This window comes from Marmota marmota, unplaced genomic scaffold (genome assembly GCF_001458135.2).
Source record: "Marmota marmota marmota unplaced genomic scaffold, marMar, whole genome shotgun sequence".
NCBI lineage: Eukaryota > Metazoa > Chordata > Mammalia > Rodentia > Sciuridae > Marmota > Marmota marmota.
In genome coordinates this window covers 21,952,933-21,971,250 of record NW_025999949.1, presented here as the reverse complement: position 1 = coordinate 21,971,250, position 18,318 = coordinate 21,952,933, and the positions used below count along the sequence as shown (strand labels likewise).

Sequence of the window (18,318 nt, the reverse complement as noted above, 5' to 3'; positions counted from 1 at the left end):
CTCAAGCGGTAACGCGCTTGCCTGGCATGCGTGGGGCGCTGGGTTCGATCCTCAACACCACATAAAATAAAATAAAGATGTTGTGTCCACCGAAAACTGAAAAATAAATATTAAAAAAAATTCTCTCTCTCTCTAAAAAAAAAAAAAGAAGAAGACGACGACGTCAGGCAATAGACATGGTGATGAGAAAGAATGAAGAATCACTAGTCTAAAGTCGGGGTTCTGAACCTGTAAAACATGTCTGGAGCCAAGCATGGCCATCCCCAATGGGAGCAATGCTGTAGATACTCATGGATGTTAAACATCCTACCATATACAACCCCCACCACAAAGAATTATCCAGCTTAAAATGCAATCCATGCCAAGGGTAAGAAACCCTGGCCTAAAGAAACCAAAATTCAAAAAGCAGAACACAAGATTTTCACATAGGTCACTATTAAAGTCATTTTCATACCTGTGGAGTTATCTGATTACATTAGTCATCTTCAAAATTCTTTTTAAGACTCCCTGCATCTTTTAGCTTATAAGATCCTCCTACATCTGACCTACTTCTCTATTCTTCTCCAACAAATCTTTTCTTTTGGCCAAAATAAGGTACTGTTGTTTTCTAATTCCCTCTGCCTGAAAGGCTGCCACCTCCAAAAAAAAAAATTCAAAGTTCTGTTCCAACTATCCCTACTCTAACAGACCTTCCCTGATGGCTCAAAATGCACCTTGGGCTGAGATACACCTTCTCTGACTCCTGCCAGCCCTCTAAGCAGTCCCCCCATCAGTCTTTTAACTTCTCACTTACCACTTAAAATAAGATCTCCAGCTCTTAAACAAGTTATTTATTGCTTACATTGTTTTGTGAAATGAATGACATAAAAAATGACAGCTCTGAAATGACTAAGCCCTCTTCTCTGGAAAATGCCCCTGCAATATTTGGCGATCAGTTGTTGAAATGCCTTTGGCAAAAGATAATAGACCAGGAGTAGATATCTAACTCAAGGGGAGACATCTGGATGGGTAGCAATCAATCACATTTTCTCAAAATTTCAAACTAAATTAAACAGATTCAACCATAAGAGACACTTGAATTGAAAGGTCTTGTAGAGTGAATGGACTAGAGCTGGCACCATGGCAACCAAAGCCAGATACAAGCCAATATTATAAAAGCATAAAAACAACAGTAAGCAGGAGAAGGTGATTTGAAAATGGATTTTTAGATTAAAAAGAAAGAATATAGCATAATAAGCTGGTGTTAATATGCAAGACGGATTGGAGATATAAATAGGACAGGAAGGCTAAGCAGGAAATGGTGCAATACAGGTTTATGGTATCAAGAACCAGACTAGATTGGCAATTACAGAGAATTAAAAAAGAAGAGAGAGGGAAAGAAATAAATATAAGAGATACTTCTAAAATCCAAATCACAGAACTTGGAAACTAACTACGAAGTCAATTTTAAAAATGTTTTTACAAAATAACTTGAATTTCGAAACATTACCCACTGAGGCTAACTTAATTCAAAGCCTATAAACACAGATCTGACAGTAAGGGGCTAAAGCCCAACAGCCACCCTGTATTCCAACCTGAGAGCATCACTTCTTTAATTATGCACCTTGGTGTTTTCTCCACTTAAACAACTGAAGTTTGTCCAAATAATGATCCAGAATATCATTAACCAATTCAACATTCACATAAAGGTCTGCTGCTTTTTATATATTAAGATTGTGTTAAAACCAGTTATCTTAATTCAAAGAACTCAATTCTTAGCTAACCTCTCTCATCAGAAGCATCACTGAGTTTTCTACTTGCAAGTTGGCTAGAAGAATTCAACATGGTGATATATCCACAGAAATGCTGCAAGTCCACTTTGTTCCTTAATATTTGTAATGCTTTATGAACACCCATATTGACACGAGTAAATTCTAAGAACAAAAAGATGATGTTGCATTAGTAAACAGTTCTATTACATAACACCAAACACTTAAAGATACTTTTCTTTCCTAAATAATTTTTGAAGTACTTTTATTCTTTAATCAATCAAGACTGAATCCAATTTTTAAAAATTCAATGTAAGAAAATAAAAACCTTTTTCATATTGTTTACAATCTTCTAAAGACATTTACTATAGCAAAACAATTTACCTGCTAATAAGCAAGCAAAATAGGAAATCTGGCAAATTTGCTAGTCTTCTCTTTTTAGTTCTATTATGCTTCAAATACTTATTTGGAGGGCTTTTATCAGGAAATATATTAAGTATTAGTTATGGTTTTAAAAAATATGAATATTCTTTTAAAAATTTATACTAAAATCATATTTGAAATCATATGTCTGATAAATTATTTAGATATTAGCTTGAGTTTTCATTAATATGTGAATGAATAAATGAGAAAGATGCTCTATATCCAAGTGTAAAGATATTCTTCTTTAAATTCCCATTAATCAGTTCTTGAAATTTTAAATTTCCATTTATTTCTATTCATTTATATTTTAGTGGTGGGGTTTGAACCCAAGGCCTTGTACATGCTAAGCAAGCACTCTACCCTGAGCTATAGCCCCAGCAGTTCTTAAGATTTTATAAAACTTAAGATCCTATTGTTACTGTCCCTTCCATATGTCACTATCCTGTAGCTCCAGGTAAACAATTATTTTTTCCTTAGAATTTATGAAGTATTATAGGATTAAGTAGAAAAGGTAGATGCAGAGAAGTATTCATTTCTGAATAGAGACTATTTTGAGAAAGAAATCTCTATTCTCCAGATTTTATACACATTTATTCACAACAAGCAGAAGAAAGCATCTTAATTTCAAACATGGTAACATATAAAAAGGAAGGCAATATTAACACAATTCTCCTTCCTTTCCCCTACTTTGGAGAAGAGGGGAAAGTAAGTGATGACTAACTTTGTAGAAGAACATTAAGTTCTTCTAGGAATATAAGTTCAGTTATTTGAACTATTCACTATTCTCTAAAATCCATGCAATATGGCTCTAAAAATCTGAAAAACAGATTACAATGCAACAGTTTTACATGAAGCAGGAAAGAGAAGTGCTATATAAGTGTAAGGTTTAATCATATAGAACTTTTCTTTTGAATACAGTTGATCCTCTGAATATGAGAATTCTGCATCCTCAAATTCAACAAGCCAAGATCAAAAATATTTGGGGAAAAATAAGCTGCAGCTGTATTGAACCGACTTTTTTGGTCACTATTCTTTAAAAAAAAAAAAACAACACTATAACAACTATTTACATAGCATCTACAATGCAGTAGATATTATAAATAATCTAGAATATGCTGGGAGATGTGTGCCAGTTATAAACATCTTCTATAAGGGACTTGAGGATCTGGAGACTGCGGGTGGCGGGGGTAGATTCTTGGAACCAATCTTTCACGGATACCAGAGGACATCTGCATATCATTTCTTAATATTCAAAAGAGAAAAGTTATCTTCTATATTACAAAAGGACAGATGAATTTGTTTTCACAGAAATTTTCTGAGCATCTTCCATCAAATGTACTATAGCTTATATCCGATTCTAGAGATAATAAACAAAGTCTCCTCCTCTATTTCTCACTAGCTTGACTCAGCACAAACTCAGCATCCACTCAAATCCCTTCTAGTACCAAAAATGAAATTTAATAGCAAAAAAAAATACTAAAATTAAAAGAAATATATGCATGTGCTCTGCATACCATAAAATTTATACAAATGTTCATTAACATCCATTTTAAAACTATCTAAAATTTTTAAATGATTAAAATTAAAATACAAAAGCATTAAAATTCTAGCAGCACTCCATAAGTGTATATTGTTTGGATTTCCAATGACATTGAAAACTGCTTTGAATACTTTGAGGAGTCTCTGAAAAAGAATGTATCAAACACATGGTAAAAAATATAAACTTCTTAGGCACAAAATATTCCCCAATTCTGGCTTCTCCCTCAACCTTCAAACAACCTCTCAAGGAACCTCAAAGGCAAAACATACAGAAAATCTTCCATCCAGGCAAATATCTACTTACTCTCTTCACTTCCAAGACAGCCTAATATTCTTTCAAAGCTACTAAATGGATCTTCATCTATGAATTCCGAGGGAAAAAGCACATGACAAAAAAGCTACCTTTTCCAATATGCTTAAATAGCAGAATGGTAAAAATCTAGAACTTAAAAATGTTAAGAATTCACTTTCCATCATGTTTTCCATCAAACAGTTGACATGATTAATGATAAAATCAAATGGATACAATTCAAAGAGTACCTCCTTGCAGTTCTGTTTCATCAAATGGAAACGGTATATGGACAGTTTCTCCTATCCCATGCAAACCATGTCCCTAAACATAAAGAAACAAGAGTTGAAAGGTATACAAGAAACCTACGTTTCTAATCACTGATACACAACAATAAATAAGATTGTGTCCTATGATGCTATTTTCCACATAAATACTCCATCAGAATGCTTTCAATGATTTTTTATTTTTCTACATCCAACAATGACAATCTTATGTGTATGTGAACATATAGGGCGATGTTTCTCAAATTGAGCACATGAAAAAAACAGAGGCTAATTAACAGATAAATCGGGTAGGTGTGAATCAAATGAAGAATGAATGAGGTAAAGTGCATGAGCACAAGGTTAGCTGTTGTTCTGAAAGAAATGCAAGAATCCCCAGTCACATGGCATACCAGAGACAGGAACAAAAACCTCAAAAACTTACCCTGAAATGGCATATAGCCAAAGACACTTGATACAACAATATAACTACATATAATTAAGAACAAAATGGTCACCAACTGTTTAAATAAATTATGGCACATATTTTCATGCAGCTGTTAAAAAAAAGGAGGAAGCCCTTTATGAACTAAAAATGGGAAAATCTAATGGCAAATGGAAAAAGCAAGGAGAACATTGGTGTATAATTACTCACATTTACAAAAAGAAGGACACAATAGAAACTAATAAATGTGATTATCTTATATGAATGATAGATGAGTGCAAAATGGGTAGACAGGATTAAAAGGGGCTTTCTTTGTACCCATTTTAGTTGCTTGCTTGCATTTATGTATATATGTATGTATGTATGTATGTATGTATTTGTTTGTTTGTTTATGCATGCCCGGTATAAAACCCAGGGGCAGTTAACCACTAAGTCATATCCCTAGCCCTTTTTATTTTTTATTTTAAGTCAGGGTCTCACTAAGTTGCTTAGGGCCTCAATAAATTGCTGAGACTGGCTTTGAACTTGTGATCCTCTTGCCTCAGCCTCCTGAGTAGCTGGGAATACAGGTGTGTACCACCATGCCCATCTAGTATTTTATTCTGAAGCATGTGAACTATAAATTAAAAAATTATCTTAAAAAAAATCTGTCCACCCATGCCACTCCAATGTTATAATTTAGTTTCATCCATCACATTCAATTACTATTCATATGAATTTTGTTATTTTGTTTTAAAGTTTTGCTTATATGCAATTCCTCAAAACTGAGGAATCTCTGATATATCCAAGAGAAAGCACACTCATTTTAGCAGTATGAATATATTTAACAGCTCTTTTGCATCCTATTGATAAAATATATGACTTAATCCTAAACTGGGTGATTGCAATGATTTTAATTAAAAAAAACTTAATTTGTAATTTTTAAAAAATTCCAAAAAGGTGAAAATTTTCGGTAAAATATAATAAAGGAGGCATTCTTTTTTTTTCTTTTAGCAAAAGCACAATTGTTTAACGAACGCTTTAAAAACAGGTGCCATTTACTTATTTGGTTATATTTTTCTATCCATGTTTTTCCATGCCAAAGAATTAATTTAGTTTGACTTATTAAAAACTTACTGCCTATAGAATAGATCTGGGCAATCTCACCCCTTGTTTTATAGGTAAGGAAAACTAAGGCTCAAAAAAGTGAATGGCTGATCAAAAGTGACAGAAAAGAGTAATGGGTCACCACTGCCCCCTCACTCTACTTCCACTGTCATTATCACCGCAGTCACATCGGTGAGCTAAGCACCACGCTAAGCATTTAGTCAATTATCCATCTCAGCCATTTCTTTCAACAATCTGATAAAGATATGGACTTTGTTATCTCCAGGCAACAAGTAAAGACACTAAAGTTCAGGGAAGTTATGTAACTTGCTCACATGACTAATAAGTGGTAGAACCAAGATATGAATTCAGGCTGTCTGCCCTGATCACATCCAGCCAGTTCCATTATGTTCTCTCTCCCTAGCACCCCTACCAAATGTTTTCTCTGGCTAATTTCATCCTCTCAGATGTTTAACCACCACCTATGTGCAGACATGGACACTAGGACATCCTCCCCATCCAACCTTGTTTGAATTTCAGATTATCCCCAATTGCCCCTCTATCACCTGAACAGGCACTTTATATACAACATGCCCAAAAATAAAATCACAATTTCCATCAAAATATTAATTTGTAACATGTTTTAAATTTCGACAAACCAGCTCTTCCTCCAGTATTCTCTTGAGTGGTGGCATCAGCAGCACCCTTGTACCTTCACAAGCCTACCAACCGGGAACCATTCCACCTCTTCCCACAGCCTTCTCAGACATCTGCTCATTTCTATTTGTTTGTAGTAGTTCTTAAACCCATTATTTCTTTTTGTTTCTTACCATTTCCCTGACTTAACCCCTTAACTAAACTGCTACACACCACCCTAATCTATCCTCTTGCTTCAGGTGTCTTCACCCTGTCCATCCATTCTCAGTATGGTTCCCAGGCTGAATCCTAAAATACACTTGACGATGTTAATTCCTTGCTTCTTAAGTGCTGCCACAAATCTATAGGCTAAACCCTAAGCTCGACAGCAGGACATTCATGATATACTCCAGGGTTTGCCTGCTTCTCCAGACTCATTTCTGACTATGATCCTAAAATGCTCCAATCCACCTCTCAAAAGTACCAAACAACTTGCAGACCCCAGAATAAGTTATGCCACTTCATATCCCTATTCATTTATTCATCAAACATTAATTGAGCAACTACGAGGAGTCAGTGCTATGTTAGTTCTTAGGGAAACATTAATAAAGGGGGGAAAAGAAACCTCCCTGCTGAGAGATTTATTCATGCTGACCCCTCTGCCCAGCCTGGCTCTCTTAAATCCTCCTCTTATACTTACCTGTCTCTCGATTCTCTAAGGAGCTTAGCCCCCAATTCCCAAGGCTGGATTAGGTACTTCCCTTTAAACAATGGAGATAATTCTATTCAGCACAAAGCATAAATTGAAACTTATCATTCAACTTTTCCCACCAGACTTAAATTGCTGAAGATGGAAAAGATGTCTCGTTTGCATATCCATATTAAGCAGCACAGAATTTAGCACATTCCACTGCTAGTTGAACTAATTAGTGAAATCTCAATTAGAGATTTCAGTTATGAAAAAGTACACTACATACTTCATATGCATACTCTCATTTCATTCTCTCAACAACTCTATGTGCGTACATTTCCCATCTCATCACTGGCTGCTATTATTATTATTTGTTATTATATAGTACACACTGCCATCTCTTATTTTATAGAAAGGAAATAAAATATAGGAGTATTACCAAAATGTCACATAGCCCAAGAAGTACATGAAAGGAGATTTGACATTATTAGTCATCAGGATATGACAAAACAAAATTGTAATGATACTCCACTTCACACTCCCTATAGTGGCTATGACCAAACAGCCAGATAAATATCAAGTGGTGGTAGGAATGCAAACTGGAACAGATACTTTGGTCAGTCTGTTCTGGCAGGCAGTTCCTTAAATGGTTAAGCACAGAATTAACACATGACCCAGCAATTCCACTCCAAGGTATATACCCAAGAGAAACAAAACACACGTCCATATAAAATGTGTACACAAGTTAGTATAACGGCACTACTCACAACAGCCAAAAGATAGAAACCCAATTATCCATCAATGTGGTATATCCATACAATGAAATATTAATTTAGTCATAAAGAGGAACAAAGAACTGATACATTCTTTAATATGATGAACTTTGAAAACATTATGCTAAATCAAAGTCAGTGTCTTTCTCACACAAAACAAATTTACGATTCTATGTACATGTACACTCAAGAGTAGGCAATCTGTAGAGACATTTGTGCTATACTTAGGGGTAAGGGGGAAAAGAACATATGAGAATGATAACTAAATGGTACAGAGTTTACTTCTGAGATAATGGACATGTCCAAAACTGAATATATTAACAACTGCATATATCTGTAAATATACTAAAAACGACTGAATTGTATAATTCAAATTCATAAACTGTATAGTATATGAATTATATCTCCATAAAACTATTATTTAAAAAAGGATGCTGGCCACAGAGCTAGCAAAAGTGAGGTCAAAATTCAAACCCGACTCTAACTTCAAAGCATATGTCGTTTCTTCCATCCCCATAATGTCAAAGGACCAGGACTAAAACCCAGATCTGATTCCCTGTTTCAACTTTATAAATCTGAATTACTGATATCTGATTGAAACTCAGTAGAAAGCTAGGCAAACTATGATCTTTACAATAAAAATCCCAAATTAATTTTCTGAAATGATGTAAGTGTACCTGAATTAAAACCGCAGAATGTGTTAAAGCATCATTCAACATCGTGAGTACATTTGACGTAGGAACTACCCCAGGATCGTGACCCCAAGATGTTATGAGTAATCGATCATAACCCTATTGGAAAGAAATGAATAAAAGATAGAATGGCAGTTAAAAATAAGAAAAAAAAATTTAAAGTTAACTATAATACTGCTTACCAATTTCTACCCTTAAAATTTTTAAGAAAAACCCCACATACACACCTGGAATATATCTGGGAGTTTTCGAAGTCTTGTACCTTTGGACAGTAAGAGAGATGGTGGTCCTTGCCCAGTGATAAAGTAAATGTACAGTTTAAACCAGACAGAACTGACTTCTGGGATAGCTGGTCCAATATGCTACAATCATAAAAGAGGTAAGCTCAAGTTGTAATACTTATATAAAGAAAACAAATTTCACAAGTGATCAAGAATAATAGTCTTATAAACAACAAATGCCTCATATAAATTTTAATTGCCATTGTCCTTATAAAAGTAAATGTTAAGTGTTTGACTAAAATAATTTTGCTTTATACTGTAATTAAGAAGGCACATCCTATCCCTGCAGTTAAGAGACCAGACTGTATAAGTCTGAATCTGGGCTTCGCCCCTTCACCATATCTCCACTCTTTGAAAATACAACTACTTCCTAGCTAAGTATACAATAGATGCAATTGATTTATTTTTAAAAAGTAAAAGACCAGAAGTAGTTTTCACATATAAATTCTAGAGTTAACGAGAGTTCTAGCTTTCAAGTACCATCTCTGGCTAATTCAGCACCACAATCCCCTTTTAAAACATTTGATTTTTCTGATTAAATTTATCATACCCTTCAAAATGATCCAAACTTTCTTCTTGGAGCACCCCAGAACATTCTCTTGAAAATATTTTGCACATGAATAAATTTTAATCTAATGTGTCACAAGTCACTAGATGATGCATCAATTAAATATACAAATTAGACTTCATAAATTAAACATAATAGCATAAAATATACAAGTGCTTTCTAAGTCAGTTCCTTTAACATTTGGTATCTGCAAATTGAACATTAGGAAAATAAAATCATTTTCTTTTCTTTTTTAATAACTTTATTTTTATTTATTTATTTATTTTTTATGTGGTGCTGAGGATCGAACCCAGGGCCTTGCACGTGTAAGTCGAATGCTCTACCGCTGAGCTATAACCCCAGCCCCATATTGAAATGATGGTACTACACCAAGTGCATCTTCCAAGTGGGGCTTTACCTGAGGGGTACAGCTGCTGATTGGCCGGATTTCATTGGTGAGAGGAGCCATGGAAACAAGCAGTGTATAATTTTTGTTTAGAACTCTGCTGCAAGTGGCAGGGTCCAAACCAAGGAGGCTTTCACAGCGTAAGAGATCCAAGGGAAAACCTGAATTATGATTAAGCACACAGAGAATGAAACAACCATGTGAAACAGAAATACTGAAGATATATTATTGATAATTGACTTTAAGCACCCCTGAGTTCAATTCTAGTACAAAAAATAAATAAATAAAGATTGAATACCTCTATTTTAAGAAGTACCAAATTTCCAAGGAGACCATTAAGACACTTTGAGATACAAAGTTTTTATTCTGTGGTCTAGAATGAAACCTGTCTAATGCTGTTTCTTCAGTCTATCTTCTACTTTAACAAAACAAGCTTGTTTTCCCTTAATACCCAGCCACTATATGGCATATTATAATAACCTAAGTACCAAGGGAAGCTGTGTCCCCCTCTCCCTCAGCTTCTAAGCGCTACAAAAAGAATCACAGTCAATTCTGATTTTAGCACAGGGACACGCACTCCTCATTTAGAAATCTGTGCCACAGACCACTGGTCCATAAAGCATGGACTCCGGGTCCCTGTTCTTAATCTTTTAGGAAAACACCAAATCCTACTGCTGTCTAAAATGAGATGTTTAACGTTGAAATGTACAAAACAGTGCACTATCTCCTCCCTCAAGCAAGAATGCATCTTAAAAAAATACAACCTAGTGAAAAGGGCAACTGAGCATAACCATCACCAGGATCTTGGTCTTTAACACCACTCCCCGGGAAAAAAAAAAACTGTGCTCTTAAGAGAAACAACCAATTTCAGGGTTGAGCAGAATAAGTACAAGATAAGATCAAATCTTGTTTTGACAGAAAGTAAGGAAACTTATATACAAAGACATCTTTCAACGTTATGCCTGATTGCATAATCTAAAATTTGGTAGCAAAAAAGGTTACTTATCAATAAATGCAAGTTCTTCAGACTCTTGGCATTTGGTGTTTTAGTATTCTCAGTTTTAACTATTTAACTATTTATGAATAATCTCAAAAAAAGAGCCCCCAGCAAATGACAATTTATGATTCTGCTAAGACACAATAAGAGTATAATAGTAAGTCACTAGATATTGAGTGAGTCCAGCCTATTCAGCTAAACTACCTGCCTACTTTGTTCTCACCTATTTGACAACTCATGTTAAAGTGCTACTTGATTCCTACCTTAAATTTTTAAACTGAGCTGAAGAGAGAGCCAGATGCTAGAGAGAGAAATAAAATGAAAATGGACATAACTAAGAAAATGATGCTTCTTGGCCAGAAAAAAATACAATTTTTAGGTAAATTTAATTTCATTTACCTAAAAAATGAGGATTTACAAATGAGGATTTACAGCGGCAATGAGGATTTACAGCGGCAATGAGGATTTACAAATTCCCAAGATGAATTCTTGTGAATGTCCAAGGACTTAAGCCAAATACTGTTCCAGGAGTGCCCAACTGCAGCTGAATCCAAGAATCACCTTTTTTAAAACACGCATTCCTGGGTGTCTTTCTCCAACTTAAAATCTTCTGAATCACCAACTCTGGGTAGAGATTCTGGTACCATCAGTGCAACTGATGTCTCTCATAGTAACTTAGTGACAGAGCAACAGCTACTTCAGAGTTCATCAACACACTAAAAGTGCTACTACTTCTTTTTATTTGTTTTCATTTTCATATTTCAAAGTAAAATACTTTACTGAATATTGTAGAAGCATTTGAACAAGAGGTTCAAATGATAGAATCTATCCTTCTCTCATTATCCTCCTACATTAACTAAATTTGAGCTTTTGTTTATCCCTCAAGAGCTGATTGATGCCTATTCTAAATTCCATTCAGTGAGTTAAGTACATATTCCAACTCTATTTGTAGGTAATAAGATTTAAATACAACAAATAAGAAGACAGGAGAAAATGTAAAATAAAGTAGAAAACAGTTGGCCAGGAAATTCATAAAGCAGACCTCAAGTTATAAATTCAGTATCTATACAATACTAACTATATATTACTACGATACTAATTATATATTATATTAAACAACACTCTTAAGTGATGATTAAATAAATGAGCAGGATCTTTTCAACGTCTTAGGAATACATTGCTTATGATCATGTCTTCAAAATTACATATATTTAACATACCATAATTGGGTTGGTCTGGCTGAGCAGTTTGCGCAACTAGGTCTTTATTATGTCTCAGAAATAGTATTGTGTTTCTCAGAGTAAGTGCATGATCAAAATATCTCTGTGCTTCTCCTTCACCAGTGCTCTGAACCTAAATCAAAAGAAAACATATTTCTGCAATAAATACCACTCTCATGCCATTAATTTCAATAATCACGTAACAAAGATATTAGGACATTATTTAAAAGCAACAGATCAAAAACTTGCCCAGGGGGCTGGGGTTATGGCTCAGTGGTAGAGTGCTCGCCTCACATGTGCAAGGCCTTGGGTTCAATCCTCAGCACCACAATAAAAATAAATAAAAAGTTATTTTGTACAGCTACAAAAAAATAAATATTAAAAAAAAAAAACTTGCTCAGGCAATGCTGAAAAAAATAATAGAAATTACTCCAACAAGTAAAACTAATAATTTTAGCAAGAGAATACTAACTTAGACCATTATATAAGTTATAGGTCCATATATCATTCAAATAGGGTGCTTAAAAACTCCAAAACCCATATTCTGCTTCACCCAATAAGTACTCCAATCCACGACCCCTCTAATTCTCATCACTTTGCTCACAATTTTGTATCATCAGTTACGAGGCACACTGGAATATGTGAGTGAACATGGATGTTGGTCACTGATGGACACACAGCTCAAATTCATTCACCAAGATTTACCTAGCATTTCCTACATAACGTGACCAGTCTGGGAGATAAAGACTAAACAGACAAAAGTCTTGACTTCACTGGCCTTATATCTAATGCATGCTCTTTGGACAATGAGTCTGTCACCTGTTTTTATTTACCTACATATATATAAATAAAATAGTTTTATTTACATATATCCCAGGAAAAAACACAAAAAATGGAAAGAGAGGTCTAAAGGGAAGATATAATTAAATTTAACTGGTATTAAATTAACAAGATCAACTAATTAAGCTTAATGACAATCAGTGTACTTAAAAAATAGCTAAGAAACACTTTTAGAACTAAACTTCAGCCAAAAACATTTTCCCAAGAATGACTATGTCGTTAAAAAACAATACAGATATATAACAAGTAAAAGAGCAGATGTGATCTTGAAACTGTAAATGATAAAAAAAGACTAGCTGAATATAAAAAATATAAAAATCAGGAAACCAGAACTTAAAATTGCAGGAACATGATAAAATGTAATTAGCAAAAGATGATACACTATAAGAAATAGGGTTAACAAGTGATTTAAAAAAGCACTGAAGGAATAATGAAGCATATAGATCAAAGTAAAACAGACCACTTAATTGCAAGGATTATCTCATATGTATTTTGCATTAATTAAAGTAAAACTCCTATGAAGGAGAAGCAATAAAAAATACTTAAAATATAAAAGAATTACAGGATCATCAAAAATTCTCTAAATAGCACATTTAATATACAGAGTTCATTTAGAGTTCATTATTAAATTAGCCAAGGAACAGGTTAGGCACACCAACTGTCATATATAAAGATGAGCAGAAAACAGAATAAAATATCCAGGGTATAAAAAACACCAATAAAGGCCATCAAAATTTAGAGCTAAGAAAAACTAGGGCTGTACTCACAGGGGAAAAGGTGGCTAAGAGCAAATATGGCTGAAGTCTTCAAGATGCTAAAAGGGATAGTGAGTGTGGACATAAATATGATACCAGGGACACTGTTCTAGGTTCAAGATAACAGGAACAAAAACTTCAAATAAAATGGCTTAAAAGGTAAACCTAAGAGTAACACCAGAAAAAAAAGGTTATTTTAAAAAAAATTCAATTTAAAAAATTACATACAGATGAAGATTTCTATTCCCCATTTCTCATTATAACATATTAATAGATAGATGAGGTAGACAAACCACCTTAAAAAAAATCATAAAATTAATTCGCCCACTCAGTGTTTAAGTCTAAATGATTGCCATAATACTAAGGTGGGGAATGACTAAGAATAAGCAAGAATATGCCAAAAATCCATGATAATCAACAGCCAATATAAATGACATTTCATCAAGCTAGGAAATATTTCAAATGCTCTGCCATCCCCTAAAATGATATCTAAACTTACCTTTTCTAGTTCTATAAGAAAGCTGTCCAGAGATTCATCTGAGAGTTTGCCTACTTCAAACATTGTGACTGCATGACTTTTCAAGTTCTGCAAAAAAGAAACAAAAATAATAAAGTTAAAAGATAAACATAATATCTTATATTTCTAATATTAAGTCTTATATTTCTAGGACTTGTAGAAATTAAGCCTTGTAATTTCTAATTATACTTTCCAATACAGTCAAATTTGAAAATAGGTGAGATAAGGAGCTGATTCTTCCAATTACAAAAGCAACCCTTACTAAAAATTATTACATCCTCTAAGGAATATAAAACAAATCAAACATGTTTTCAGAAATAAATCCAATACTTACACAAAGTTATAAGAGCAACTGAATTATTTTAATTTGTACACATCTTTATATTTAAACAAACATTTGACTTACTGGTGAAAGATTTCCCATCATTAAAAAGGCAGTAAGAGTTGAATCAAATAGGAAGGCAATACGCTTCGTATATCCTGTAGACAGACTCAAACTGCTTAAACTAGCTGTGTCAGCTGAAAAAAAAATCATAATTTAAAAATTTTAGGCAAATAAAAATTATTCTTTGCCTATCACTTAGAATGTATTTATGAAAATACATAAATCAAATATAAGCAATATTAGAGTCATAAGAGATTCCAAGCATACCTATCTCAAAGCACAAAGACTTTTTTAAAAATATTTTTTAAAAGCATTTACTTTTGTAACAAGTTTCTTGAAAACTAATAATAAACACTTGGTATAACTGTCAGATGAACAAGACTAACTGGCCTAACCCTTTCAGACCAGTCACCTGAGTCAAGTAACAAAAGTCTTGAAAGAAAGTCCATGTTGCGTTCCTCCTCCCCAGCAGCATTAAATCCTGAGCAGTCCCCTCACGCATTACTCTTTACCTCCCTTTGGGCTTAGCCCATACTGATCTCTTGGGCTGAAATGGCCTTCCCTCACTGACCAGCAGGCTAGCATTCACTGTCAGCCCAAGTAACATCTTTGCCATGAAGGCTTCCCACACCTCTCCAGACAATAAAGGGTCTCTTCTTTGTACCCCACAAGCACCATAATTGGTGCTTTCAATTTTGTGATTTTTTTTTTAGTTGCACTCTCTTCTCCCTAGATTTAATTCTCAGAAGGAATGTGCCATATTTTGTCAATTTTATACCCCTAAGACTTGGTATAATGCCCAATATGGGGGTAAATATTCAAAAACTGCATATTGAGTGAAGAAAATTTAAAAGAAAAAACTATAAAATAACTATTAAGAGTATATGTTTAGACAGATACTGTACCTACAAACAACCTCTAAATAAATGGAGTTATTGCTAACCTGGATCTTCTTGACTATTTGTGTCTGTGTCAGTAGCCGAAGAAGCTTCTTGCACAGGACTCCGACTTTCCCCACCATCCCATGATAAGAGCATCTTTTGTGGATCTAAAGTACTCCTATTAATGGAGAATATATTCACTTAAAAATCATAAAAATGATCTTACATAAAAACAACCACTGAAGTCAGTACTTAAATTATGAACAATCTAATTTCAGTCTTATACTCAAGTCTGAAGTTAAGATTGTAGGCCAAAAAATGCTCTGCCCACATACAATAAAATCTTCTAACCAAGACCCATGGATAGGCTTAAGGGAATTCAAGAATCTTTCAAAATTGTGTGTACAATATTGTATATGCTTTTTTCTATAGTGAAGGTTCTTAATTTTTACCAGATTCTAAAAAAGATACATTTTATACAAAATATTTGAAATTACTAATATATAAGGTTTATACCACAAATGACAAATTGAATAAATAAAATTTCTTTGTATACAATTTTTTTTCCAAAAGAAAACTTTCATATGTCACACTAAATGAGTTACTTTAATCTGTTTACGGATGGAACATTCTTCCACGATGAATGAAGTTGATCCAAATTTATTACTTGTCCCTTCTTATGGGCAAAGCCTAATCGGCAATACATTGAAACAGCATTCTGAAAGGAATATGTAGAAAATTAGCATTTAAAATAAACTACACATCAAAATATCTGTAAAGAAAAAAAAAACTATAAGAGACACGCCTCTAGTGATCCTCAAACACTTCACACTACAGTTAGAATAAAAACAGCCTCTTTAGTAGGCCTGTTCAGGTCTTCATATGTACAACTGTGTGGTGGGGGCTGAGGGAGGCCTGCTCCCCACTCTCTGGCCTCGCCCTCCTACATCTACTCCAATGAGGCAAAATTGTGGCACTGACTGGGCTCCCTACAAGATCTCAATCAGGCCTCCCTTGCTGCACACATTTGTGCTAGTGCTCTCTTTCATTTCATCAGTAAAAAACTAATTCAGGGCACCTCATCTTGCCCTTTTGTCTCTCTGCAAACATGCCTGTACTGTGCATTCTCCCAAAGCAGCTAATAACAATTTCTCATACCTTTGTTTCTCAGTAGTGTATTAAAATAAAAATCAACTAGTAAAATGTATTGGCCACATTACAAACAAAGAGTATAAATATAACATACCTTAACCAGAGATAAGTCTATCTCCAGGACATTGGCAAGCTGAAAATTAAATTAAAATTTATTTTTTCATCTTAGAATTATTAGCCACCATACAGCAATAATAGATAAATGTAATCATTATCAGAAAAAAATTAATTATCAATAATTGAAAGACTGAATAAATTTTTAATTCAGAGGTTTTCTTTCCTTATCAATAAGATACTAAGAGTAATATAAATCTAGGTAGTGACCATAACAATTTAAGATTCCTTACTCTTTAATTTTGTCTCATTTAAATTAAAAAATTCCTAAATAAAAAAAATATATAGTCAGTAAAAGCAGGAAAATTACAGAAAGGAAGGAACGAAGGGAAAGAAATACAGAATGAATTAACAGAATCATGTTATATGTGTGTGTGTGTGTGTGTGTGTGTATGTGTGTGTGTGTGTGTGTATATATATATATATATATATATATATATATATATATATATATATATAGATGTACCAAGGGGAATATCTCCTTTACATATATTTAGAAAGTACCAATCAAAAATAAATAAAGAAAGGCTGAGGCAGAAGGATCATGAGTTTAAGGTCAGTCTCAAGAACTCAGAGAGGGACTAAGAGACTCAGCAAGAGCCTGTCTCTAAATAAAATATTAAAAAGGGCTGGAGATGTGGCTCAGTGGTTGAGTGCCCCTGGGTTCAATCCCCAGAACCAATAAATAAATAAATGACTGGAAAGAAAATCGATGGAGTACAGGAAAGATAAGAGGAAGGGAAGAAAAAAAGGGAGAGGGAATGGGGATTGAAATCAAATTCTGTATATGTATAATTATGTCAAAGGGAACCCAAATACTATGTATGAATATAATGCTCTAATAAAAGAAAATATAGTATATAATCCTTTACTAAGAAGAGGCATACAAAGTTATTTAACCAAATTATAAATTATTGATGTAAAAATTTTATTAGGCATTTACATGAATTAAGAATGGTGACATTTAAATACATTAAAGGTCTCTAAATTTCCCAATGAATAGAATTTGAACACATCTTAACCATATTATTAAAAATTTTACACATACTCTACATAAACTTATTTCTTAAGATTTTTTTTCACAAAATGTTAACACACTTACCTCTGCAACATTAGTGTGCTCATCTATTGAAACAAATATTTTATAGAGTAGAGTTTCAAAATAATCACCCTGTACTCGATTCATTACAAAACCTTCAAGAGGAGGAACTAAAATAAACAAAATAGACTTTTCTCAGTTACATGATTTTTTTAAAAGAAAACATCTATTCATTTGGGCTGGGGATGTGGCTCAAGCAGTAGCGCGCTTGCCTGGCATGCATGTGGCCCAGGTTCGATCTTCAGAACCACATACAAACAAAGATGTGTATCCGCCGAAAACTAAAAAATAAATATTAAAAAATTCTCTCTCTCTCTCTCTAAAAAAAAAAAAAAGAAAGAAAGAAAACATGTATTCAAAAAAGAGAATCCTCCTCCTTAGGAACTGAATATAACTTTTGATTTATTTTATCTACCCCACAGAAAGTTTCATAAACTCCCAAAGTTTAGGTCACATACAACAATACCTACATAGAAAGAACTAGGAAGGGAGACCACAAAAATTTGCAAAGAATTATTTAACTCTCTACAGAACTCTCA

General features: G+C 33.7%; 1 protein-coding gene across 3 annotated transcripts in view; it reads right to left on the bottom strand.

The window, feature by feature from the left end:
- Positions 1–18,318, bottom strand: part of Fam91a1 (family with sequence similarity 91 member A1) — a 39,592-nt gene that overhangs the window by 7,117 nt on the left and 14,157 nt on the right. For all 3 annotated transcript variants that reach the window (XM_015486440.2, XM_048802089.1, XM_048802090.1), the window contains 12 exons: positions 17,783–17,889; positions 16,661–16,699; positions 16,020–16,132; positions 15,477–15,592; positions 14,555–14,667; positions 14,131–14,217; positions 12,037–12,169; positions 9,832–9,980; positions 8,813–8,947; positions 8,571–8,684; positions 4,251–4,323; positions 1,764–1,913 (listed from right to left, as the gene is read on the bottom strand). In XM_015486440.2, the coding sequence (XP_015341926.1) occupies positions 1,764–1,913; positions 4,251–4,323; positions 8,571–8,684; positions 8,813–8,947; positions 9,832–9,980; positions 12,037–12,169; positions 14,131–14,217; positions 14,555–14,667; positions 15,477–15,592; positions 16,020–16,132; positions 16,661–16,699; positions 17,783–17,889 (1,329 nt within the window). The remainder of the gene's footprint in view (positions 1–1,763; positions 1,914–4,250; positions 4,324–8,570; positions 8,685–8,812; positions 8,948–9,831; positions 9,981–12,036; positions 12,170–14,130; positions 14,218–14,554; positions 14,668–15,476; positions 15,593–16,019; positions 16,133–16,660; positions 16,700–17,782; positions 17,890–18,318) is intronic.